We start from the raw sequence: 22,963 nt of genomic DNA, 5'->3' as shown, positions 1-22,963 counted from the left end.
TTACCTCTTTTTCTTTTCTTGGTTTATTTTACTTCTGTTTTTTTTTCTGATTCCTTGTCCCCTTTCGAGTTCGCCTTTTTTTGGCCAGATTAGAGGCAGGTAAGGCTGAGCCAAACACTGTGTTCCCATGGTCGGTACCTTCTGTACATGGAGGTACGTGGGGACCTGACCCCCCAGCACTCAGCGCCTACCAGCACGTGCCGATCGCGGGATGTTCCTGATCGGCAGCGCCAAGTTCGGCACAGTATGCGAAAAATAACAGGACGATCGCAGTCCAGGTTTTTTGGTCCCTCGAGCCCCTCCAACCCCGCGATAGGCTGCGCTTCGTCCGGTGTTTCGAGTTCCGCAAGAAGGTTGCTTCATATCTGTTTGATGCCGACCCCGGACCCGCTGGCCGCCAAGCGCACAGAGCAAGGTCAGGTCTCCTTTCTCGAACCTCCAGCTCGGGCCTGACCGTCCGCTTTGCCTCTGCTATCCTAGCGTGGTACCTTGGCGAAACTCGAGAAATCCAGCGTGCCACGCTTCCGGCGCGAGCTCACAGTGCGAATCTTTGATGGCGCCATCCTCCCGTCTGCAGGTGTGACAATATTCCCGGGGGATGCCAACTGGCTAGGACAGGACAGGATGCGATTGAAGAAACTATTGGATTTGCCATTGCCCATGAACTGTGTCTGCCGTGTGACCATTCGCGCCCTCAAAATAGATTGTCCCGAGAATTGCCCCTTCGGCAGTGACCGTGGGCGAGCGCACTATCGAGAGTCTGAGCGCAACACTCAGCTCGACACGAGTCACCGGGTGCTTCCTTCCCACCATTCCGAAGAGTCGGAAATGATGGAAATGATGCAATGGGAGCCTCGCCTTCGCCTTGCTTATTTCGCAGAGCAACGGGAGCCCCGGGCACAGAGCTCCTGAAGGATCCGGGCCGCACGCTATCAGCTGGAAAATGACAAACCCGGAATACTTGTTCTTTGCTTCAACGGGGGTGTTTCCTCGTCGTCTGAAGTCTCTCCTCGTGATAAACGGGCTAAGAAGGCTGGTAGGGATACATCCAAAAGAATCGGAATTTGGTTCGAAGTCTCGTACTTTGTATAGACAAGTCGTCGAGTTGAATGTATGAGTCCTGGTTTCAAGGTCCGGCAGTTCTGGTCTCACAGTAGCACATACTGTAGGCCCCCCCCGCAACAGGGTCTTGGAACCGACCTAAGCCGGAACGGGCTGACAAACTCGGCTCGGTTCCGTCGCTGCCGCAGGCCAAGCTGCGCTTCATCAAATACTATCTGGCTTCTGTCCTTTCTTCCCGTCGTTTTTTATTGTATAAAGGAGATCGCCATCGCTGGAAGTTGGCTTGTCTGCTTTCCATTTCTTGCAAAATCCCGGCCCGCGCCTCGAGACAACCCCATCACGCCTCCAAATGTTATAGTGACAACTTCCCGACCGCTCGAGTGTCTAAGACGCACCGGTGCACCCCGCGCTTTTGGGCTGCTGCCGGTTCCTCGGTTTTTTGGGTTGAGAAAGGGAACAAAAAGGGGTCGGAGAAGCTCAAAGGCGTTGCAAGATGGCGCCCCCCAATATTCAAGTGTCGCTCGCAGCGCCGCCCGCGCACATGGCGACCACCACACTTAAAGTAGAGGGGATGACGTGAGTTCCGGTCGCATAAACTCTGGTTGACCTCTAACTAATGTTCTACAGTTGTGGCGCATGCACATCAGCAGTTGAAGCAGGCTTCAAAGGTGTTGATGGTGTTGGCAGTGTCTCGGTCAGTTTGGTAATGGAGCGCGCGGTAGTGATGCACGATCCCCAACGGATATCCGCCGACCAAATACAAGAGATCATCGAGGACCGTGGGTTCGACGCCGAAGTCTTGTCGACAGACCTGCCGTCACCGATTGCCCCTCGCGCCTCGTTCGGGGGGTTCCCCACGGATAACGGACCCGTCCTGATGATCACGACGGTGTCGATCAAAGGCATGACCTGCGGTGCATGCACCTCGGCGGTAGAAGGCGGGTTTAAGGACAACTCTGGCGTTAAGAATTTCAGCATATCGTTGCTCTCCGAGCGGGCTGTCATCGAACACGACCCAGCACTTCTCACCGCCGAGGCTATCTGCGAGACCATCGAGGACCGGGGGTTCGACGCCGAGCTTATTGAAAGCACTGTGAAAGCAGCGGAGGAAAAGGCGGCGCCTGAGGGTATGAAGAGTGCGTCGACAGCCACCACAACTGTGGCGATCGAAGGGATGACATGTGGAGCATGCACCTCGGCCGTCGAACAAGGGTTCAAGGATGTCGACGGACTCCTACGTTTCAACATAAGCTTGCTCGCGGAAAGGGCCGTCATCACACACGACCCTACGAAACTCCCGGCGGACAAGATCGCTGAGATCATTGAGGATCGGGGGTTTGATGCCAAGATTCTTTCGACGGTTTTCGATTCGCAAGATCAGACGAGTGGCACGTCGACGGCGCAGTTCAAGATTTATGGCAATCTAGACGCGGCCGCGGCCAAGGCTCTCGAAGAGAAGCTAACTGCACTCCCCGGCGTCAACAGCGCAAGGCTAGCGCTTAGCACCTCCCGCCTTACCGTCACTCACCTGCCCAACGTCACAGGCTTACGGTCCATCGTTGAAACTGTCGAGAACGCAGGCTACAACGCTCTGGTTGCGGACAACGATGACAACAGCGCTCAACTCGAGTCTCTGGCTAAGACTCGGGAAATCCACGAGTGGCGGCGGGCGTTTCAAATATCTGTCGCCTTTGCCGTCCCCGTTTTCGTCATCAGCATGATTATTCCCATGTGTGTCCCGGCTTTGGATTTTGGCTCGACCGAAACCCTCCCCGGCCTGTACCTTGGCGACATTGTATGCTTGGTCCTCACAATACCCGTGCAATTTGGCATTGGAAAGCGCTTCTACGTCTCGGGTTGGAAGTCCCTCAAGCATGGCTCCCCAACGATGGATGTTTTGGTGGTCCTCGGCACCTCCTGCGCGTTCTTCTTCAGCGTCATGGCCATGCTCGTCTCCCTCTTTTTCCCGCCACACACGAGGCCCAGCACCATTTTCGACACGAGCACTATGCTCATCAGCTTTATCACCCTTGGCCGCTTCCTGGAGAACCGCGCCAAGGGTCAGACGTCCAAGGCGCTCTCGCGACTAATGTCCCTTACCCCGTCAATGGCGACTATTTACGCTGATCCCATCGCCGCCGAGAAGGCTGCCGAGGAGTGGAATGATGAGGTCAAATCCGAGGAGCCGAAGCAGGCTCTCGATGGCAACGCGGCGGAGGAGAAGGTGATCCCCACGGAGCTCATCCAGGTGGGAGACCTCGTTATCCTTCGACCCGGTGACAAAATCCCCGCAGATGGTGTCCTGGTTCGCGGAGAGACTTATGTGGACGAGAGCATGGTCACCGGTGAGGCTATGCCGGTTCAGAAAACCAAGGGCAGCTTCTTGATCGGCGGAACCGTCAACGGCCATGGGAGGGTCGACTTCCGTGTCACCCGAGCGGGCCGCGACACACAGCTCAGCCAGATCGTCAAGCTTGTGCAAGACGCCCAGACGAGCCGCGCCCCGATCCAGCGACTGGCCGATATTATCGCCGGCTACTTCGTCCCCATGATTCTGTTATTGGGTCTTATGACCTTCCTTGTGTGGATGATTCTGAGCCACGTGCTGGCACACCCCCCTCAGATCTTTCTAGAGGATGCGAGCGGTGGCAAGATCATGGTCTGTGTCAAGCTCTGCATTTCAGTCATTGTCTTTGCATGCCCCTGCGCGCTCGGCCTCGCGACCCCTACCGCCGTCATGGTTGGCACCGGAATAGGGGCGGAAAACGGTATCCTCTTCAAGGGCGGTGCAGCACTCGAAACCACGACCAAGATCACCCAGGTCGTGCTTGACAAGACGGGCACTATCACGTACGGCAAGATGAGCGTGGCCAAAACCAACATTGTCTCCCCCTGGATCGACACCGACTGGCGGAAGCGACTCTGGTGGACCATCGTTGGCCTCGCCGAGATGGGCAGCGAGCACCCCATCGGCAAAGCCGTGCTGCGCGAGGCAAAGTCAGAGCTCGGCCTCGGGCCGGACGCAACGATCGAAGGCAGCATCGGCGACTTCGCGGCGGCTGTTGGTAAGGGCATCAGCGCGTACGTCGAGCCGGCGACCGCCAACGACCGCGCCCGCTACAAGGTCTTAATCGGCAACGTCCTCTTCCTCGAACAGAACAACGTCACCGTCCCCCGCACCTCCATCGAAGCCTCGGAGCAGGCCAACGCATCCCGCTCGACCAAGTCCAGCGCCGGCACCACCAACATCTTCATCGCCATCGACGGCGCCTTCGCAGGCCACCTCTGCCTCTCGGATACCATCAAGGACGGCGCGGCCGCTGCCATCGCCGTCCTCCACCGCATGGGCGTCCGCACCGCCATGGTCACCGGCGACCAGCTTGGCACCGCACTCGCAGTAGCCGCCGCGGTCGGCATCCCCGCCGACGACGTACACGCGGGCGTATCGCCCGACCAAAAACAAGCCATCATCCGCGACCTCCAAGACACCGGCGCGGTCGTAGCCATGGTCGGCGACGGCATCAACGACTCCCCGGCCCTCGCCACCGCCGACGTCGGCATCGCCATGAGCTCGGGCACGGACGTGGCCATGGAGGCCGCCGACGTGGTGCTGATGAAGCCCAACAACCTGCTCGACATCCCCGTCGCGCTCAGCCTCGCCCGCACCATCTTCCGCCGCATCAAGATGAACCTGCTGTGGGCCTGCCTGTACAACGCCGTCGGCCTGCCCTTCGCCATGGGCCTGTTCCTGCCCCTCGGCTTCCACATGCACCCCATGATGGCCGGCGCCGCCATGGCGGCCAGCAGCGTGAGCGTGGTCACGAGCAGTCTGTTCTTGAAGCTGTGGAAGCGGCCGAGGTGGATGGAGGAGGTTGAGGCGGAGATGAAGGGCGGCGTGGTGAGGCAGAAGGGGAGGGGGTGGGGGCTGTTGGGTGGGGTGCGCGAGACGGTAGGGGGTCTGTTTGGCGAGCGGAGGAAGAAGGGAGAGGGCTACGTCCCGCTTGCGACGCTCGATGGCGAGCAGGCGGTTTGAGGGGATGTGTGAAGGGGGGCCGGGGGGTCTTTTCTTTGTGTTTTGTCTGGTCTTTTGGGTAGTTTGGGGCGTTGGGGAGCGAGAAAGTCTGGAGGTTTGGATTGTCCCAGCGATAGTTCCTTTTGTTTTACCAGGCTCGTTATATACCTCTCGAATGTCATTTACTTGTCTCTCGCAAATACTGTTGTTTGCGTGAATATGGTCTTCGCCAGCATACCCAACATGTCCAGTGCCCGGCATCAATCACCGAAGAGTAGGCTAGGTAGTTGGCGGCGATGTGATGGCCTAGACTTTATAACCAATACCAACAACGCCGGTGTATGCTTATCATTTGGCATCTATTTGAAGTCTAGTCGATAGTTTGGGGCACGTCGTTATTTCTTGCCCAATACCCAGACCGAGCGGTAGGTCGTGGCCGCAGGGATCTTGCTCTTGGACCGTGAACGACACATGTTAAAATGACAGGCCCGCGGGCCTCGACCTATCCCCGAATATCGAAATGTAGTTGCATCGACTTAGCTTGCGGCACACCACTATCCAGCAAAGTCATGTCAGACAAGGAAGCTGACAGCCGCGTCGGAGGATAGCATCCTCCGGCCGCTGACTGTGCACCTTTTAGTTTCGGAACGCAGCGGCGCAGCTATGCAAGTCGGTATTGGCGCCTTGCTCAAGCAGATTCCCGTGGCATCGCTTAGAAATTTGGTTGGAGGTAGGCCTTCATGGCCTTCACCGCGTCGCCGTCGTGCGCCTTGAGCAGGTCGGTGGCCTTGGGCTTGGAGAGCTCGAGTTCGTCGACCTATTTCCGGGCCCAGGGTTAGATTAGAAATGCACGAATCCTTAATGTCGACGCCAGCACGAGCAGGGAAAGTAGGGACGGAACTGACGAGCAACTTGACATCGGCCGCATCCACCTTGACCGTCTTAACATCCTTCTTTGCGGCGCCACCGCCTAGCGAGCTCATAGCATTCTTCACGGCCTCCTGGTCGACCTCGCGGGAGGCGCCCTCGTCGTCTCCGCGGGCATCGAGTTTGGAGAGAGCCGCTGCAGCCTTGCGGTCCTCGGCCGACTTGGCGGTGGGCTGAACTTCGTCCTCCACATCGCCCGAGGTGGCGCCCTCGACAATATCGGCGGGTTGTCTGTCTTCGGCCATGGTGTGCAAGCTGTCGGGGATAGGGACCGTAGGAATGTAAGAGTGTGTGAGCTGTGCCTTTTGGGTCGGATGTGGGTCCTGGTTTTACCTGGGCTGACCACATCAACAAAAATCGGCTGTTCGGCCAAGCCTAAGGCGGGGGAGGGGTAACTAACTTTGGGCGCTCAGCTCTGTCGTCAGTTGGTTCCAAGGTTGGCGCTAAGTTTGAGAAGCGACTGGGTCCGGCTTCTAAGCGGAAAGCATTTCTATTGGCCAATTCTTTGGTTCAAGCTTCTTTCATCCCACCTTTAAGGGGAAAAACAAAGCGTTCGCATCCTTGACTCACAGTCGGGTCACAATGAAGCTCTCGGAATCCGGCCACCGCTCTCCCAAGATTCATAAGCCCGGGTGAAAATAGTCACCGAAGACACAAGGCTTCCAGTCAGCTGTGTAACCCTTGGGGTCATCATATTAGCTTGAGTTGGACTCGAGAGGCGATAAACCCACCGTCACCCCACGTTTATTTTTTAGTTGTCACAAGTCGCATTGATAGCGATCAGCGATAACTGCCTTGTACAAGATAACCAAGATTTACCCAATGGCTCAGACGACAACCACTATCAATGGGCATGCGCCCGAGTGGACGCCCGACTCCTGGCGGTCCAAGCCGATGAAGCAATGCCCCGAATACGCCGACAAAACCGCCCTCAACAAGTCCGTCGCATCACTCAACCGCCTGCCCCCCATCGTCCACCCTCGCGAGATCGTCCAGCTCAAGCAACACCTGCGCGATGTTGCCCAGGGCAAGGCCTTCCTGTTGCAGGGCGGTGACTGTGCCGAGCTGTTCGACTACTGCGAGCAGAATGCGATCGAATCTAAGATCAAGCTGCTCCTGCAGATGAGCTTGGTGCTCCTCTGGGGTGCCAACAAGCGTGTCGTGCGCATTGGTCGCATGGCGGGGCAGTATGCGAAGCCGCGCTCCAGCCCCATGGAGACGGTCAATGGCCGCCAGGTGCCCTCTTTCCGGGGTGATATTCTCAATGGCTTCCATGTCGACGAGAGGGAGCTTGATCCCGACAGGCTGGTCCAGTATGTATACCCTGTGTAACTGCTACGTACCTAGGCTGCCTTGTCTAACCCTCCCCGCTAGGGCGTACCACCACTCTTCGGCCACCCTCAACTACATCAGGGCTGCCATCTCGTCTGGAATTGCCGATCTGAGCAAGCCCCTCGACTGGGGCCTCAACCATGTGCGCGACCCGGAGCTCAAGGCCAAGTACGAGAAGGCGGTCGAGTTCCTCAAGGACATGCGCAGCTTCATGCACACCATCGGCGCCGAGAACGAGAAGTTCCACACGGTCGACCTGTTCACCAGCCACGAGGGCCTGCTCCTCGAGTACGAGCAGCCGCTGACCCGGCTGCTGGACGACCCCACCTCCTCCCCCACAGAGCCCAAGAAGGCGTACTACGACACATCGGCGCACTTCCTCTGGATCGGCGACCGCACGCGGCAGCTCGACCACGCGCACGTCGAGTTCTTCCGGGGCATCGCCAACCCGCTGGGCGTCAAAGTCGGCCCGACGACCCCCGCATCCGACCTGCTGGCGCTGCTGCGGGCGCTCAACCCGTCGCGGGAGCCCGGCAAGATCACGCTCATCACGCGGTACGGGGCGGACAAGGTGTCGTCGCTGCTGCCGGCGCACATCCGGGCGGTGGAGGACAGCGAGTACCGGCGCACGGTGGTGTGGCAGTGCGACCCGATGCACGGCAACACGCAGGCGGTCAGCTGCGGCATCAAGACGCGGCGCTTCACCGACATCTTCAGCGAGCTGCAGCAGACGCTGCGCATCCACAAGGAGCAAGGGAGCTACCTCGGCGGCGTCCACCTCGAGCTGACGGGCGACCCCGTCACCGAGTGCCTCGGCGGCAGCGAGGACCTCGGCGAGGACGACCTGTCCACCAACTACACCAGCTTCTGCGACCCGCGCCTGAACGAGAAGCAGGCCCTCGAGCTGGCCTTTTTGATTGCCGACCACTACCGCACCGAGCGGAACGGGAATGGGAAGGCATCGCCGTAAGTTGTGTACACATTCCTGAGCGGTGGCTCAGGGAAGTTATGAGATGATGTGGTGGCGTCAGGGCAAAAGGATATGATGATTGCGAGATGATGCTTAGGATATACGACAGGGCACCTTGGTTCGCTCGTTTAATTAGAGGAAGGATAAAAAAACCAACTCGCATCATATGCGTTCCACATAGCTAAAAATCTCAGGCGTTTAATTGTTGGGTCTAAGAAACCTTGTCTATCCGTTTCTCTGTCCCAGTGCAAGTGCAGGATGCTCTCCTCAAGCTATTTCCAACCTCCAACACGCAAATACATAGCCATAACCACCTCACACTATCCATCACCTTTCCAAACCCAAACCCCAACACCACACCCCCCCTAACTCCCCTCACAAAACACTCCCACTCCATCCCCTCCCAGTCCTTCTCACTCCTCCTAGTCAGCCCACCAACTTAATAGTCTGCGCCCCCTCAAACGCATCCCCGCCCTCCACCGCCTGCCACCCGCCCACCGCCCCCGGCTCCACACACACCATATTCTTGTACCCATCATCGGGCTTAAAATCCGCCATGGCCGCCGCCTTGTCGGCCCACGGGTTCCACACGACCACGTTGGCGAGGTTGTCGCGCGTGACGCGGAACCGGGGCTGGCCGGCCTCCGACACGGTCACCGCGTCCTCGGTGGGGGTGTACACGCGGTCGGTTTCGCCCGTGATGGTGAGGGTGGGTGGGGTGGCGGGTTGGGTTTTGGTGCTGGGGGCCGAGGGGCCGACTTTGTCGGTGTAGGGGGCGGAGGCGAGGCCGGTGATTTCGACGGCGGTTATGTCCTAGGGAAAGGGGGGGCGCTGGTGTTAGGGGGCTGGCTACGAGAGGGGGAGGGAGTGAGGTAGGGAAGGGGGTAAAGGGAGTAGGAGGCGGGACATACCTTGACACGCAGGTAGGTGTGCATCAGGACCTGGCAGTCAAAGGGCGCGGCGGCGTCGTCGTTGGTGGCGACGATGCTGGTGGTCAGGCTCTCGGGGTTGAGGGTGACGCTGTAGATCAGGTTGAACTTGAAGGGCCAGAGGGCGGCGGCCTTGGGGTCGAGCCCCGGGGTGGCCGAGCTCAGGCCGAAGTCGAGCTTGACCCCGACCATGGACTCGGACGTCGACTTGCCCAGGAACTCCCACCGCGACGTGCGCGCGAACCCGTGCTGCGGCAGGTCCTTGGTCTGCGGGTGGTCGGGGGCCGTGCCGAAGACCTGTTGTTTTTGTGTGTCCCGGTTAGCTGATGTACGTCATATTGTATTTGATTTGAGAGGAACTAACGGGGAAGACAAGGGGGATACCACCCCTCACAGCTTTGCTGCCGTCCAGCTTGGCCGCCTCGCTCAGCCACAACTTCTCGTCACCCGTGGCATCTTTCCAGCTGATGACGGTTGCGCCGTAGAGGAGCACTTCAATGCTCTCACCCGTGGGCAGGTCGGCGCGGAGACGCGAGTTATCATCGGTGAAGGTAACTGTAGGCTGGGGCGGTAGGCCCGGAGTGGACGACAGCTTAGGAAGCGTCTTGGGTTTGTTGGCGCGGTCCATTGTATTGCTGGTGTGTGAGCGTTGTTGAATTGGTAGTTGGGCGGAAGAGGAGATAAGTTCCAATGAGTGACAAAAGATGGGGGGGTTAAAAGTCGAAGTTGTGATGAGGTAGTTGGCGGGTTACTAAGGGCCACTCACTCACTCTAGCGTTGGTTTCAGGTTGGTGATTGAATCCAGAGAGCGGGTGGGATGGGAACTGCGGGGTAGTTACTGCTTGTAGGTATGTAATGTACCTATGGCGGGGGAGCTCTCAGCGGATGAATGCAGTTGCTGCTAAACATGCACAACAATCGACAGGCACAATTGGTTAAGTGGTAACCAACACTTGTATATATATTTCCATTAAATGTGACAAGCGGCAGGAGCCTAGACCGCGCCGTTCCGTGGCGAAGTTGATCGTCCAGGTCGCAACAGGAACTCGAGTTTGATAGCCTGCGACTTTCATGCGTTGGAGATGCGGGGCACTCGCGCCGACGGCGGGACGGCGGGGTACGGACAGCCAAATACGGGCAGACGTACATACAGACATACTCCATAGACAGCAAAACAGGCACAGCTTCCATCCTTCTGGCCGTCGGGTGTACCCTTACGGTAGGTGCAGTGTAACCTACCGACGGCCGCCGCCGTCAATCTGTGTTGCCCTATTCTTGTCAGCCGCATAACCTGAAACGCCGCCACCATTCTGTGTTGTCACCGTCGACCTCGGGGCGCCCCGCTGATGGCTGGTCGAGACATTTGCCCAAATCAAGCATCAGAGCCAAGGTTCTTGGTTGCCTTCAGAGCTTCTCGTGCGGCTGGGTGAGCATCACTCACTTCACAGTAAACGGGATTCCCATTGTCAAACCCGTATCCTCGTTTCCCAGCCCCGCAAGACCACTGCAGCGGGGCGTCTTCCCATTGAACCTTCTGCTAGTAACCGTATATCTCAGCAAGCTATCCCAATGCTCTTTCACATAACATAACCTGAACCCATAAACCAGACCCGTGTACACCGACCCAGTTATCAAACGCCTTCAACCATGCAAATGTGATTACCTATGCTCGCCCCCGCCTCTCTGCTTCATACAATTCCCTCCTCATATCCATAAACATATCCTCAATTTGGTACACCTCCTCCCTGGACAGCCGCGCCGACCGCAGCTCATCAAGCCCGCCTCGGAACAAATTCATCATCTTTTGCACCTGGTTCATCTCCGGTGCCGTCGACCTTTCCGCGTCCGTGGCAAGCTCTGCCGTGTTGTCGGCGCCCTTGCCATCCTCTTGTTCATTGGTGGTGGGGTGTTGAATGTCAATTTGCATCGATTCCTCGGATGCCGGACTGCTCTCTTCTACCACGTGGTGCTGGCTGAACTCAAGTGCAATCTGGGATTGCACGTCCTGGTCGTCTCCTTCAAGGTCCATCGCATCCTCGGTTACGGCGCCCGCAGGCTCCTGAGAGTCGCTCTCTTGGCTGAAACTCTCGGGGCTCGATGGCTCGGCCGAAGAGCTAGGGATTCGCTGCTCGGGGCTGTCATCTCTGCTAGCATCCTCCGGGATGGTTGTGGGCAGCTCAGCCGATGCGTGCACTTCCACAACCACATCTTGAACCGGCGCTGTTTGGCTGCTCGCGGTTTCCTCCTCACTCTTTTCCGCCGAATCATGCCGCGGTCTCTTCGGGCCCGCTTCTTGTGCCTTTGAAACGGCTCGCTTTCTCTTTGGGCGTCCAGCACGCACCTTCGGCTCAGTGCTAGACGATGCTGCCGACGCCGTAGAGCTCGCTCTGGTTTTCCTTGAGGGGAGAGGTGCTTCAGCCTCCTGCGAGCTGTCCCCGACCACAATGCAGTCGATCACGGGTGACTTCGGTGCCTTGCCGTCAGGGGACAAAGAAGGTGAGGGTTGATCGTACTCTGAGCGGTCAACCTTGTCAGAGTCTAGTTCGACTACCAGCCTGAGAAGACTCTTTTCGTCGACATCGCTGATATCGAAAGACGTAGTACCTGCTGGGATGACGTGTGGCTGCTTACCGTCGAATGCCTCGCTTGCTTTCGTGGATCTCCCTTCCGGTTTGGGAGTCGACGGCTGTGGACTGGTCGGCGCATCTACAAATTCCTCGCCGTCGGACTTGGTTGTAGGGGTCTCCCGGGTCCTCTGAGATAGCCGAGAGGAGCGCCGGGGCGTAGATGGACCCTCATCCGCTGCAGTGTCCGATGGTTTCGGCGCTTGAGCTACTCCCACATGTTCGAAAATCATGCTGTCCTCAATCACCTCACCCGCAGTGGATGGAGTCTCCGCCTCCGCCCTGTATTCTTGTTTTACTGGGCTGCTAAGTACCTCAGGCAGAGATACAACACTGGCGTAGCCCCGCTGGCTCGAAGGGTCTGGCACAACCCCGAGTCGGTTCGGATTCGGCGACCCGGAGACCGGCGAGGAGGAAAATTGCCATTCTTCGAGGAGATTATGACTGGCAGACCTCGATCTGATCTCGGCTGCTAGCGGATTTCCTCTCAGCTCTGGGGGTGACGAAGGCGGATCCGTCATATCATGCTCCGGCATCACCAGTAGCTGGCCGCGACGAGGCGTAGGAGTTGACGAGACGTAGTCGTCAAATCCTGCTTCGGGCTCCGGGGTGGTAGCCTGCCGCGATTGGGGGCCAATGGGGAGCATCTGTTGATCTGTATCCTTCGACTTCACACCGGGGCTAGACCGGATCTCGGGGAAGAGACACGCGTTTTCCCGTTGCCGCTCACGGATCTCCTTTTGCCGCTCCGTCAGAACTTGAGACTCGAGAGGGCTACCCACGGCGGAAGAATGCTCAATCGCTGCGAACTGGACTTGCGAGTCATCATGTCTCAACCGAGGGGTTGTGGTTTGGCGACTCCGTGTGACCGGCTTCCTCTGTGGAGACCTATCAAGATGCCTCGCAGCAAACTTGGCGGCAGTAGGTGACTTGGATCGAGACGAACTCGGCCGTGGAGTACCCCTTCGGCTGTTGGATCGCGTAGAAGGTAACCTGGGGAAGCTGAAATCCTCGAACGAGTCAACGAAAGACGGCTGCTGTCCAGCATGCTCGGTGCTTGATGTTTCCAACCCTGGCAATACGATATCGGCATGGAGCTGCATCTGCACGAGGGCAGCTTTGAGTTGTTCCGGGTATTCGAGGTGCTCGACGTTCTCAAAGAGCCTGTTCCACAACGAGATGGCGGAATTGGCAATGGCTCGGTGGCAGGAGGCGAACGAGGCGCAGAAAAACCGGTCAAGGCATTGCAGCTGCTGCTCAGGATGTTCAATCTCACTGATCAGATGGGAAAGCTTATCCCAAAGCGATTTCGTCTTACTAGTTAGCGATGTTTGCTTAATGAAGGGGACATTACACTTACTGCCGCAAAGCTAGCGTTGGTCTGGCTACCGAGTAACCGTTTGCTGTCTTGAAACCAGGGAAGGAGGCCGTCTTGCAAGGCGATCATCGCCCTCAGAAACAGTTCGCGGTTGCACCTGTCAAAGAAGCTACCGAGCTCCTTGAAAAGCTGCAAAATATGATCCGGATCAACAGCACTCAAGTTGTTGTACGACGCGTCCAGAACATCGTTGGCAGCTCTGTAAAGGTTGTCGAGAGTGTCAAAGGACGAGGCGCGGGACCCAGCCAGCGTCGTGCCCCAAAGTCGTTTTCGGGCGGCATCCACAGCTTGCCTATCCCGCGGCTGCGTAGCGACCGAGATCAGCTCGGTCACAACTTTGATACAGCTGAGCGGGTTGGCCACCAGCCCTCGAGCCACGAGTTGCTCGGCTGCAACCTTGGCCAGGGGTTCGATGACTACGATTGCCGCTCCGGCGTCTCCGGTCTCCTCGCGTACCCGCTCGTAAGCTGCGTAAAATAAAGACTCCCAGTGCTTCGGCGGAAGGTTAGGTGTCGACTTGATACCGCGTTCGAGGATCTTGACGACATCGCGGTAGTCATGGCCAACTGGCGTCTCTCCTGCAGAGCCCGTCGAGTGGTGGCTGTTGTGCCTAGGCTCAAGCCAAGTGGAGATGTTTTCAGCCACCAACAACCAAGGCCCATAGGGCCGAGGGGCATCCATGGGGATGGTCGATATCAATTCTTGCGCCATGTCCATTCTTGCCTTGTCTGATTTTGAGACGAAGAAGGGTGCAAAAACGAGACGGAAGAATACCGCATAATCATTGTCGTCGGAGACACCTGGTGGCAGCGTTGAGAGCATCGAGAAGAGGGTGAAAAGAGGCGCCTTGGCAGACGCCTGATGCTTTCCGATTTTCTCTGTGAAGGGGAGCAGGCCGAGGGAGTTAATCATGACCTCTAGGTAGGTCCTTGCGGCGAGAAGGAAGCCGGAAACGTTGCGTTCGGCCACTTCCTGGCCCGACAAGCCGCGCTTCCAGACCTTCTGCAAAGCGCCGAGCGCCTCCGCGACGAAAAGAGCTGTATCCCTCGAGACTTTGATCTCCTTGGCCGCCGCCGTAGCGACTGTCGAAACCAAGGTCCGCCAAAGACCGCAAGTTGGGCTGTCGGCTCTGGCTAGCGCGAGGAAATCCTGTTCAAGAATGGGCTCAACCACGCCGAACACTCGGCTGGTATTGCGCCTAATCCATTTTGAGTCGAGGGGCGGGAGCTCTTCGGGTTTCACGAGCGAAGATTCCACGATATGGTCTGCAGCCCATCTCCGTGGCGTCGTACAGTCAAAGAGGCCCGCGAGGATAGCACTAGCCTGCCGAAGATTGTCGTCGGCAGCCTCGGCGGTATTGTCAAGCAGCTTTGTTAGTACAGGCTGAACGCTGGTATCCCAATAAGTATCCAGAAGCATCGAGTTTGTGTTGGGTTTGAAGGCGTAGTAGAACAGATTGCAGATGCCGCCCAGAACCGCCTGCCGCAGCTCCTCTGAAGTTTTCCCGGAGCCTCTGCGTCTCAGCTGGCTGACGAGAGGGCCCGTTAGGGTTGCTAGGTTCTTTGGAAACGCCCGTTCCTCAAGGTGTATGAGGTAGACGAGGCGAGCCCATGCATGGTTGGCCCTAATTTTGGTTGGAAAGTCGGAGCTGTTGAAACAGTTTTGGATGACGTGAAGCCAGGGCCCGGTGTACTCCCATTTGTCGAGGCGGATACGAAGGAGGAGGATGACGACGCTCCATATCTCGGGGACAATGGCCGATTCGTGCTTGTCCTTGGACATGACCTTGAGCCTCCCCTCGTAATACTGGATATACCGCTTGTCTTCGTGTGAAAGGTTAAAAATCTCCATGACCTTCCGCGACAGCTGCTTTTCGTGTCCAATGGTAAAAGCTGCTTCCAGTCCGAGGGAGATGGCGGCCGATCGGATATCCTTCAGGTTGCTGAGCATATCCGTGAACATGTCGAGCAGCCAGTCCGAATGAACAACCATGAGTTGCTTGGACTGCTGAACCAGTTTCCGGTAAATCAAAATCCGAGACAAAACAATGCTCTTCCCTTTCAAGTGTTCCTCGATGTTGTGCAGTGACGAGACCAACCTCCCGACTCTGTCCGTAGTCATGACTTTGGGGGAAAAGTTCTGTAAGGAGATGATCTGCATGAGGCGGCGTGCAGTGTCTTTTGGGGTAGCTACATCCTCGAACGAGCGGATGCAGTGGTCGATTATGAAGACACCGAAGTCATTTGATATTGTGGAGGATATGGCGGGAAAGTGCAGGAACGTGTTGAGTAGATTGAGCGCGTGGTTAACAAGTGAGGAATCGAGGTTGCCTTCGGCCGTCTTCGCCACAATATCCCGCTGCATGAACTGGGTAAAGAGTGTCATCTTTTCTTGTAGAGCTACCCTGTCTGGGAGGTTGTTGGAAGCCTTCCATGCTCGTGTCAGCATCAGATAGGCGTCGAGCTTCGAGTCACGATCGCCGCCGGCGAGCTGCTGTAGGGTGGATTCCAACATGGCGACCAGGTTGAGTTGGGAGTTCGGTAAATCACAGTCAGCCCCGGCTGTCGAGTCGAGGAGATTATGCGCGTTGGTGGTGACTTTGAGGATGGACTTGACAGGTTTCGATGCGCTTCGTGGCATGGACACGGGGGTCGGGTGCTGTCTCACTCCCTCCCCGTCGGGGTAGACGGGCGGCTCCTTGTATTCGGCTTGAGCAGAGAAGCCAACCTTTTTCCGAATTCGGCGGGAGGTCGAGGCTGCGGCGGTCGAGGAGGTGGGCGACGGGAATCCGGGCGGAGTGTGAATGCTCAATCGGGTATTGATGGAGCCCAACGAAGCTCTGATGGGAGCTGCAGCCTCATGGTGCGCCTCACGCGGTGGGGTCGGCGGTCTTGGTGGTAGAGCACTCAAGAAACTGGACAACACGGCTGGAGATGACATTCTGCCCTGTTTACCAGCTTTGGGGGAGTAGGGTGCAGACGGACTGCCTCCTGAGACGAGCGAAGCGTCACCTCGAGTCGTACGGCGGCAATCGCATTTGAAACCAGAAAAAAAAATGAAAATGAAGGCTGGAAAAAAGTACAAAAAAAAGACCAAAATCCAACAAGGGTATCAAAATCCAGAAAAGAGCGTCGAATGGTGATCGGACGATGTCCCTTGCCGCGATGAGGCAAGCAGCGGCAGTGGGGGAATAGGCACTTAGATTGATGGAGCACCTCGAGGACAGCCAGGCAATTAAGACTTTTGACGCGGTCGCGTGCGGAACCGGAGAAGGCGCGTCTGCATCGCGCACCCACTTTGTCGATGGCACCTGGGCCCACCTCAGCCTCTCGCTTTAGCTAATTACTCGATCTGGCTTAGCCCGATTGAACAGCAAAATCGTGTGGTTCGGTTTCGCGAACTAGGGATGAAGTCAAGAATACGAATAGACAACGAAGTACATTCGTATTTTACAAGAAGCTGGGTTCCTATTTTGTTCCATCTTAGTAAGTGGGTTAGGTAGCTCATAAAGCTCCTCTTGACCCTCAAGCATGAGCTGTGAACTCAAGTGCAAGGATTCCTTACCTTGCATTTCGTAACAGAGGACGAAAAAGTAAGTAGTGGGGCGACACTGAATGGAAGTAACTACCACCTACCTACAGAAATCCGTACCCAATCCACAATAACCCAGGATTTCGACACATTCATTCGAAGCGACCCATTTCAAACCGAGGCTTTGGAAGGATACGCCTATGTTTTTGATACCCTGGCATCTGAACTCCGATAGAATCCATCGCATTGCCTCGCCATTATACACAGGAGACCAAACCCAGCTTAAAACCGCCGAAGTGGGGTTCCACTTTCTGCTGTTTGGAACCTCGTCCCGTACAACCAAAAGGAACAAGCGGAATAAACAGACCTTGGACTGTACACGTATAATAGTAATAATACAGACAACGAGGGCCCTACCTAACTATCATGGCGCAACTTACCGGTCCCGGTGCGTATCTTGTCTCTGGGTTGTCCATTTGTGATGATTGCTGACCTCTTTACTCAGCCAAGCTTGATGCGGTCCGGAAGCTGCTCGATGACCTGGCTAAGGACCTTACATCCGGCGCTCTCCAACCTCGAGGTCGGTTACCTTGTCATTATAGCAGTGTGTTTTAGGCAGAGTGTTTGCTGAATTTTGACATAGAACGTGATGCGGCTCTTGAGGAGCTGAAGCTGTACGGGCGGGACCCCAGCTATGCAGACCCCATCTTCACGAAGGAGGTATGTAGACTTACCAGGCGCTTTCTCGTCAGTCTCTCACATGTCCCGTAGGGTATCGAGATTCTCGCCAAGTTTGCTTTTGAGAGCTCCTCAGACACCACGTCCCGCAATGCGCTCAAGGTTCTTTGCAATACTCTATTCATCAAAGACCAAACCCGGCAGATCTTCGTGGATCTGGGATACGAGCCCAAGGCATGCGCCAAACTCAAGAACGACAACCGAGACGACGAGTTCCTAATTTCCAGGCTGATCCTACTATCCACTTATGGCACGAATATCGACCTTCCGAAACTGATACAGCAGCACCAGTTGGCCGACTCCATGGTAGCGCACCTATCGAGGCACGCCGGGCGTCTCTCTGCGCTACCACCCGCAACGACCACAGTTAACCCTATGGAGAGGATGGCCCTAGACGAAACACTCAAGCTTCTCTTCAACGTCACCAATTTTGCCAAGGAACACCTCAGCTCCTTCGATGGAGCACTCCCACACATCGCCTCTATCCTCTGCGCGCTCCCCCTACCCCAAACCAAAACACCACTTGACCCCCCGTTCAGCCTCCTCATTGCCCCACTTCTCAACCTCGATCTCACGACCCCAGCCGCCCAGGCTGCCCTCTACCCATCAGCGGAGCCCTCGCGCATCGCGAGCCGTCTCCTCCAACTCCTTGACCTCTCCATGAAGTGCTACAACGACACACAAATCGAATCCACCGTGACCCCGCTTCTCTGCTCGCTTTCGGTCCTCTACGAGCACGCACCCAACGAAGCCACCGCCACGGACACCACCACAGAAACCACCACGGAAACTACCCCAACCCCAACCCCAACTCCCCCAACTGCCAACCACCCCCGCGCCAGCATCCGCGCGGCGCTGCTCCCCAAGGAAGAAGACCGCAAGACGGTGCTGGGGCGCGCCGACACGCTGCCGTCGCGGCTGCTGCGCAACTGGACCAACCCACTGGCGCCGCAGTTCCGCAGCGCCGTGGCCCACCTGTACTTCGACCTGTCGGGCAAGGACGCCGTGCGGTTCATCGAGAACGTCGGCTACGGCTATGCTTCAGGGTTCTTGTTTGAGAAGAATATCAGTTTTCCTGAGGGGGCGATGCAGGGGCAGCAGGTGCAGTCCTCTACTAGTGATGGTGATGATGCTGCTGCTGCTACTGCTGCTACTAGGAGGAGCGGCAGTGGTGCCGACGAGAGTGCCGCGGGGATGAGGGCGGTGAATCCGATTACGGGGCAGTTTTTGGATGAGGAGCGGTTCCCTGACCTGCCGGAGATGACGATGGAGGAGAAGGAGCGGGAGGCGGAGAGGTTGTTTGTGCTGTTTGAGCGGTAAGTGCTTGGCCCGGTTCAGAGACCATGTTTATGGCGTGACTTGTTGCTGATAATGAACAGGTTGAGGCAGACGGGGGTGGTGTCGGTGGAGAACCCGGTTGCGACGGCCATGCAGGAGGGGAGGATTCAGGAGCTGCCGGATGATGAGGACGAGTTGGATTAATGGATTACAATGGAATTCCGATGATGGAATGTCAGAGAGATTCTTATAGTGACCACAGTGCGGTTGCCTAGAAACGGCCGGGTGCATGCGTGGTATGGCAAGATACATTCGGTCTGATCCTCAGTTAGGGGTCGGACCCAGGTTGCCAGGGCGTTGAGCTGTTTGTCTTTTGGCCGATACTGTCAAGCAATATTTCATACTGGCGCAGAAACTCTCAACATGAACCTTCATCTGCATTGAACCTTGTTTAGGAGAAGCTAGAGCTTGAGTGATTGTTTATAATCAGATGCAGTTATAACATGAAGCAAGTTGAGCATGAAGACCAGTAGAGCAGATCTTGTGGCCCTTGATACAAATGGGGGAGCTCGTTTTTTACCAGTATATGTGACGAACCTACTTCAGGATCCTATCCTGTTAGGGTTCAGCTTCGTTGAAGGTAATCTCTCGAGGATGCTTAGGTTCGGTGCAGCCAAGGGGTGCACAACAATAGACTTGTCTCAACAGTAGGCTTGTGAGCTTGTAGCGAACTGTAGTTGTGATTGCTAACTGGAGAACTCCCAGAGCTCTCCAGAACGAGTGACTATATACATACTGTTATCACTCCTGTCACTGGTGATATTGGTGATAACGTCCGGGTTATCACCCCGATCACCAGTGAACTTGGTGATTATCACCTTCATCACCAGTGATAATCGTGACACTGCCATGATTGGCTCCTTAAGCGATTGGTTGTCGGCGCGTCCCGCGGCTCCGACTGCAGCCTCCCTGGCCGCCCTTATGGTCATTCATGACACAGAGGATGAGGCCGAGGCGAGCGATGCCGTTGCTGCCCCTCCGTCCACCCTTAAGAAGCGCGGCCGGCCCTCGCTCTCGGCGTCTGCCACACCCGCCCAGTCAGTTACTTCGAGGACACCTACATCCACTCTTAAGAAGCGTGGCCGGCCGTCGCTATCAGCTTCTGCCACACCCGCCAAGTCGGCTACCTCTAGGACCCCTCGTTCAACAAAAAGCACTGCGGCACCGAAGAGCGCAGGTCGTAGCACCGGCAAGCGTAAGGCGGCGGCGGAGCCCGAGCCTGAGGAGAATGGATCCGAGGAGAATGAACCTGAGGCCACGCCGGTGAAGAAGCGAGGCCGCCCTGCTCGGTCTGCAGGTGCTGCTGCCAGCGCACGGCTTGCCGCTAAGGCCGCCAGCAAGCCGACTCGCGGTCGACCCAAGGCCACCACTGTAAGTATCACAACCAAGAGAGCGACCGTCCCCAACACTAACCTCAAGAACAGGCGGCGGCGAAGCCCGCTAAGAAGGCTGGACGCTCCAAGAAGGATGCTGCCGACGAGGAGGTGCCCGCCGGCGAGTACGAGGTCGAGAGCATCGCCGACTCGATCATCGACGCCGACACCATGGAGCACATGTACCTGGTGAAGTGGAAGAACTACCCGGCGAGCGACAACACGTGGGAGCCAAAGAAAAACCTCGAGGGCTCTCTGGACCTCGTGCGCAAGTTCGACGCCGCCAAGAAGAAGGCCGAGGCAGCCGAGGCTGCGAAGAAGGCCGCCACTAAGAAAGCGGCCGCTCCTGCTTCCAAAGAGAGGAGCGCGAGGAGAGGTGCGAAGCCGAAAGCCGTCAAGGAAGTCAAGGCGACTAAGAAAGGTCCTGGCCGGCCGCGGAAGAGGAGGGCGGGCGCTTGACCGCGCGGCTGGATTCTCTCGTTTCTTTGCCTTCCATCTTTATTTTCTTTAGTACGTTAATCTCTACGGCAGCGGGGTTATTGGGGGTTGGCCCGGTTTCGTTCGTTGGCAGGTGAAAAGGGGACAACAAGGGGCGGCACCCTCGACCTAGATAATCCAAGGGCTTCTCATGGTTGCTTGGGCCAGTTGCCGGCTCTCTGATCGCCCATCACTTGGCTCATCCAAAAGGATAAAGGCTTGCTTGACTGGGTGCCATGGAGCATTGTTAGTGGTACTGTACTTGTAAACAGAACGGCTATGCCATAACATGACTTATAGGCCCATCATGACTTGTGTGCTGCCATCGTTGATGACCCGTTGACTTCGAGGCGTTACTTCGTGGACGCGCCAATTATTCACGGCCACGAATAATCCTACGTCAGCTGGGCTGCCACAACGGGGGAGTCAGGTATTCCTTTAGATATCACACGTGTACGTATATGTTAGTTGTTCTTATCAGATGCCCGGGGGTTGTTAGGAAATTGCCGGTGAAGTTGTCGAGAGTGTCGAGAGTGTCGGTTACCAGTGTCGGGCCCGCAGTGTGGGGCACCCCTGTACTTTGATTGATGACGTTTGGGAATTTTGACACGCAAACCGTCAGCTTCCAAGCTTCTTCGGCTTCTTCAGCTCCATCATTGCCCGACAACCCTCAATCGCGTCGCGAACGACATCAAGATACTTTACAAACCATCAATCGAGCACGGACCGGTAACCCACCAAAACTATAACCTCGACAATCGAGAAGATGGACGCGCTCCGCTCGGCGATCCAGCCGATCACGCACAACCTTCCCGGGCCGATCCGCGACCTCGGCGAGTCCATCATCGGCGACGCGTGCTACAAGGCGCTCCTCCTGGACGTCGACCTCGAGAACACGGCGTGCGTCAAGCTGGCCGTCAGCAAGGGCCTGGGCATCGGCATCGTGGGCGCGTCGTCCATCGTCAAGGTGCCGCAGATCCTCAAGCTCGTGCAGTCGCAGTCGGCCAGCGGCGTGTCGTTCCTCTCGTACCTGCTCGAGACCAGCAGCTACCTCATCTCGCTCGTCTACAACGTCCGCAACGCCTTCCCCTTCAGCACCTACGGCGAGACCGCCCTCGTCCTGGGCCAGAATGTCATCATCACCGTGCTTGTGCTCAACTACAGCGGCAGGGCCAGCATGGCTGCCCTGTTCGTTGCCGCCCTTGCCGCGAGTGTTGTGACGTTGTTCAGTGAGAACATTGTGGACATGCAAAACCTGAGGTACCTCCAGGCCGGCGCCGGTGCGCTTGGCGTGGCGAGCAAGGTGCCGCAGATTCTCGCCATCCTGCAGGAGGGCGGTACCGGGCAGTTAAGCGCGTTTACCGTGAGTTAATGACGTTTCCTTGTTGACTATGTATAAATTGGCCTTGGCTCTAATCGGGTATCATGCAGGTCTTCAACTACCTCCTTGGCTCGCTCGCGCGCGTCTTTACGACATTGCAAGAGGTGGACGACAAGCTGATCCTATACGGATTCGTCGCTGGGTTTGCGCTGAACCTTGTGCTCGCGCTGCAGATGGTCTACTATTGGAACGCACCGTCGGCTAAGGTCAAGGGCAAGCAAAAGGAGGTTCCCGTCGCGGCGCCGGTCTCGGCTACCACGACATTAACACCCAAGAGCAAAGGACCCACGACTCGTCGCCGTGGTTAGGATATATGTTTCACTTTGCTTTGGGCTTCAGGTTTCGGCTAAGGTGTGGCGTTCTTTTTGTGGTTAATCTAACACTAATGCCTCCATCTTTGTGTCACGAGTGCCTTGACTGCCATCGACTAGTTGCTCTGACACCTTTTCTCTTCGGCCTTTCTTGATGTTCGAGACCGTTCGACGGCATTCTACGATAAGGTCATGTGTCCTCGGCCAAAAGTCCACCGCCAATCATTCTGAACTTGACCGTTTCTAGCTCGGTGACCACCACACAGCTCCCACTCTCAAGCCCAGGCCTTTGCGGCTATCTGCAGCTCGGGAGGGACCCGGAAGATCCGATGACAGTGGGTTTCTCTTAACGGAGCCACCGCGGCGCTGTGGATTATTTTTTTCCAACCCCGACTTCCCCCATTGCTGTGGGGACCCTGAGAATCCCCCACACGACCCCTGTCGTGCGCTTGGTGCGAAAAAAAAAAAACCGAAGGAACCGCACCCATTCGATGCACGTTGATGAGGCAGGCACACAAGGAGCGGTGAAGTTGCAACAAGGAAAGACTTCAATTTGAACTCCAATAGGGATTGGTCTTAG

The 22,963-nt window shown here is 56.8% G+C and overlaps 7 protein-coding genes across 7 annotated transcripts; 4 read left to right on the top strand and 3 right to left on the bottom strand.

The window, feature by feature from the left end:
- Positions 1–1,149: 1,149 nt before the first annotated feature.
- Positions 1,150–5,194, top strand: F5144DRAFT_71117 (E1-E2 ATPase-domain-containing protein). Its single transcript, XM_066793355.1, has 2 exons — positions 1,150–1,638; positions 1,690–5,194. The coding sequence occupies exons 1-2, from the start codon at positions 1,556–1,558 to the stop codon at positions 5,093–5,095; spliced, it is 3,489 nt and encodes a 1,162-aa protein (XP_066649308.1). The 5' UTR covers positions 1,150–1,555; the 3' UTR covers positions 5,096–5,194.
- A 246-nt stretch (positions 5,195–5,440) lies between these two features.
- F5144DRAFT_71377 (uncharacterized protein) lies at positions 5,441–6,508 on the bottom strand. Its single transcript, XM_066793357.1, has 3 exons — positions 6,402–6,508; positions 5,980–6,334; positions 5,441–5,891 (listed from the first exon to the last, which is right to left on the bottom strand). Exons 2-3 carry the CDS (start codon positions 6,244–6,246, stop codon positions 5,787–5,789), a joined length of 372 nt encoding a protein of 123 aa, XP_066649307.1. The 5' UTR covers positions 6,247–6,334; positions 6,402–6,508; the 3' UTR covers positions 5,441–5,786.
- Positions 6,509–6,563: 55 nt separating this feature from the next.
- F5144DRAFT_558138 (DAHP synthetase) lies at positions 6,564–8,492 on the top strand. The gene is made up of 2 exons (XM_066788063.1): positions 6,564–7,314; positions 7,376–8,492. The coding sequence occupies exons 1-2, from the start codon at positions 6,824–6,826 to the stop codon at positions 8,301–8,303; spliced, it is 1,419 nt and encodes a 472-aa protein (XP_066649306.1). The 5' UTR covers positions 6,564–6,823; the 3' UTR covers positions 8,304–8,492.
- F5144DRAFT_558135 (galactose mutarotase-like domain-containing protein) lies at positions 8,493–10,300 on the bottom strand. Its single transcript, XM_066788062.1, has 3 exons — positions 9,597–10,300; positions 9,215–9,529; positions 8,493–9,116 (listed from the first exon to the last, which is right to left on the bottom strand). The coding sequence occupies exons 1-3, from the start codon at positions 9,858–9,860 to the stop codon at positions 8,730–8,732; spliced, it is 966 nt and encodes a 321-aa protein (XP_066649305.1). The 5' UTR covers positions 9,861–10,300; the 3' UTR covers positions 8,493–8,729.
- A 418-nt stretch (positions 10,301–10,718) lies between these two features.
- On the bottom strand, positions 10,719–16,483 carry F5144DRAFT_71274 (Rap1-interacting factor 1 N terminal-domain-containing protein). Its single transcript, XM_066793356.1, has 2 exons — positions 13,217–16,483; positions 10,719–13,169 (listed from the first exon to the last, which is right to left on the bottom strand). Exons 1-2 carry the CDS (start codon positions 16,172–16,174, stop codon positions 10,896–10,898), a joined length of 5,232 nt encoding a protein of 1,743 aa, XP_066649304.1. The 5' UTR covers positions 16,175–16,483; the 3' UTR covers positions 10,719–10,895.
- A 708-nt stretch (positions 16,484–17,191) lies between these two features.
- On the top strand, positions 17,192–20,673 carry F5144DRAFT_589335 (guanine nucleotide exchange factor synembryn-domain-containing protein; the record flags this gene model as incomplete). Its single annotated transcript, XM_066790029.1, has 8 exons — positions 17,192–17,213; positions 17,271–17,345; positions 17,409–17,485; positions 17,537–18,819; positions 18,883–18,975; positions 19,312–19,363; positions 20,096–20,212; positions 20,266–20,673. The coding sequence occupies 8 exons, from the start codon at positions 17,192–17,194 to the stop codon at positions 20,671–20,673; spliced, it is 2,127 nt and encodes a 708-aa protein (XP_066649303.1).
- A 555-nt stretch (positions 20,674–21,228) lies between these two features.
- Positions 21,229–22,677, top strand: F5144DRAFT_71028 (uncharacterized protein). The gene is made up of 2 exons (XM_066793353.1): positions 21,229–22,054; positions 22,123–22,677. The coding sequence occupies exons 1-2, from the start codon at positions 21,458–21,460 to the stop codon at positions 22,378–22,380; spliced, it is 855 nt and encodes a 284-aa protein (XP_066649302.1). The 5' UTR covers positions 21,229–21,457; the 3' UTR covers positions 22,381–22,677.
- Positions 22,678–22,963: the final 286 nt, after the last annotated feature.

Source organism: Chaetomium tenue (genome assembly GCF_020726465.1).
Source record: "Chaetomium tenue strain MPI-SDFR-AT-0079 chromosome Unknown F5144scaffold_1, whole genome shotgun sequence".
Taxonomy (NCBI): domain Eukaryota; kingdom Fungi; phylum Ascomycota; class Sordariomycetes; order Sordariales; family Chaetomiaceae; genus Chaetomium; species Chaetomium tenue.
The sequence above is the reverse complement of the archived record's forward strand: the minus strand, read 5'-3'. Positions and strand labels throughout refer to the sequence as shown.

What these genes read in the sequence shown, in the direction of transcription:
- F5144DRAFT_71028 (XM_066793353.1), top strand. Translation starts at nt 21,458, where the DNA reads ATGGACGCGCTCCGCTCGGCGATCCAGCCGATCACGCACAACCTTCCC. An exon ending in GGCAGTTAAGCGCGTTTACC is followed by an intron (nt 22,055 to 22,122) that starts GTGAGTTAATGA and finishes GGTATCATGCAG; the next exon opens with GTCTTCAACTACCTCCTTGG.
- F5144DRAFT_71274 (XM_066793356.1), bottom strand. Translation starts at nt 16,174, where the DNA reads ATGTCATCTCCAGCCGTGTTGTCCAGTTTCTTGAGTGCTCTACCACCA. An exon ending in CCAACGCTAGCTTTGCGGCA is followed by an intron (nt 13,170 to 13,216) that starts GTAAGTGTAATG and finishes CTAACTAGTAAG; the next exon opens with ACGAAATCGCTTTGGGATAA.
- F5144DRAFT_558138 (XM_066788063.1), top strand. Translation starts at nt 6,824, where the DNA reads ATGGCTCAGACGACAACCACTATCAATGGGCATGCGCCCGAGTGGACG. An exon ending in GATCCCGACAGGCTGGTCCA is followed by an intron (nt 7,315 to 7,375) that starts GTATGTATACCC and finishes CCTCCCCGCTAG; the next exon opens with GGCGTACCACCACTCTTCGG.
- F5144DRAFT_558135 (XM_066788062.1), bottom strand. Translation starts at nt 9,860, where the DNA reads ATGGACCGCGCCAACAAACCCAAGACGCTTCCTAAGCTGTCGTCCACT. An exon ending in GTATCCCCCTTGTCTTCCCC is followed by an intron (nt 9,530 to 9,596) that starts GTTAGTTCCTCT and finishes CAAAAACAACAG; the next exon opens with GTCTTCGGCACGGCCCCCGA. An exon ending in ACACCTACCTGCGTGTCAAG is followed by an intron (nt 9,117 to 9,214) that starts GTATGTCCCGCC and finishes CCCTTTCCCTAG; the next exon opens with GACATAACCGCCGTCGAAAT.
- F5144DRAFT_71377 (XM_066793357.1), bottom strand. Translation starts at nt 6,246, where the DNA reads ATGGCCGAAGACAGACAACCCGCCGATATTGTCGAGGGCGCCACCTCG. An exon ending in CGGCCGATGTCAAGTTGCTC is followed by an intron (nt 5,892 to 5,979) that starts GTCAGTTCCGTC and finishes GCCCGGAAATAG; the next exon opens with GTCGACGAACTCGAGCTCTC.
- F5144DRAFT_71117 (XM_066793355.1), top strand. Translation starts at nt 1,556, where the DNA reads ATGGCGCCCCCCAATATTCAAGTGTCGCTCGCAGCGCCGCCCGCGCAC. An exon ending in CTTAAAGTAGAGGGGATGAC is followed by an intron (nt 1,639 to 1,689) that starts GTGAGTTCCGGT and finishes AATGTTCTACAG; the next exon opens with TTGTGGCGCATGCACATCAG.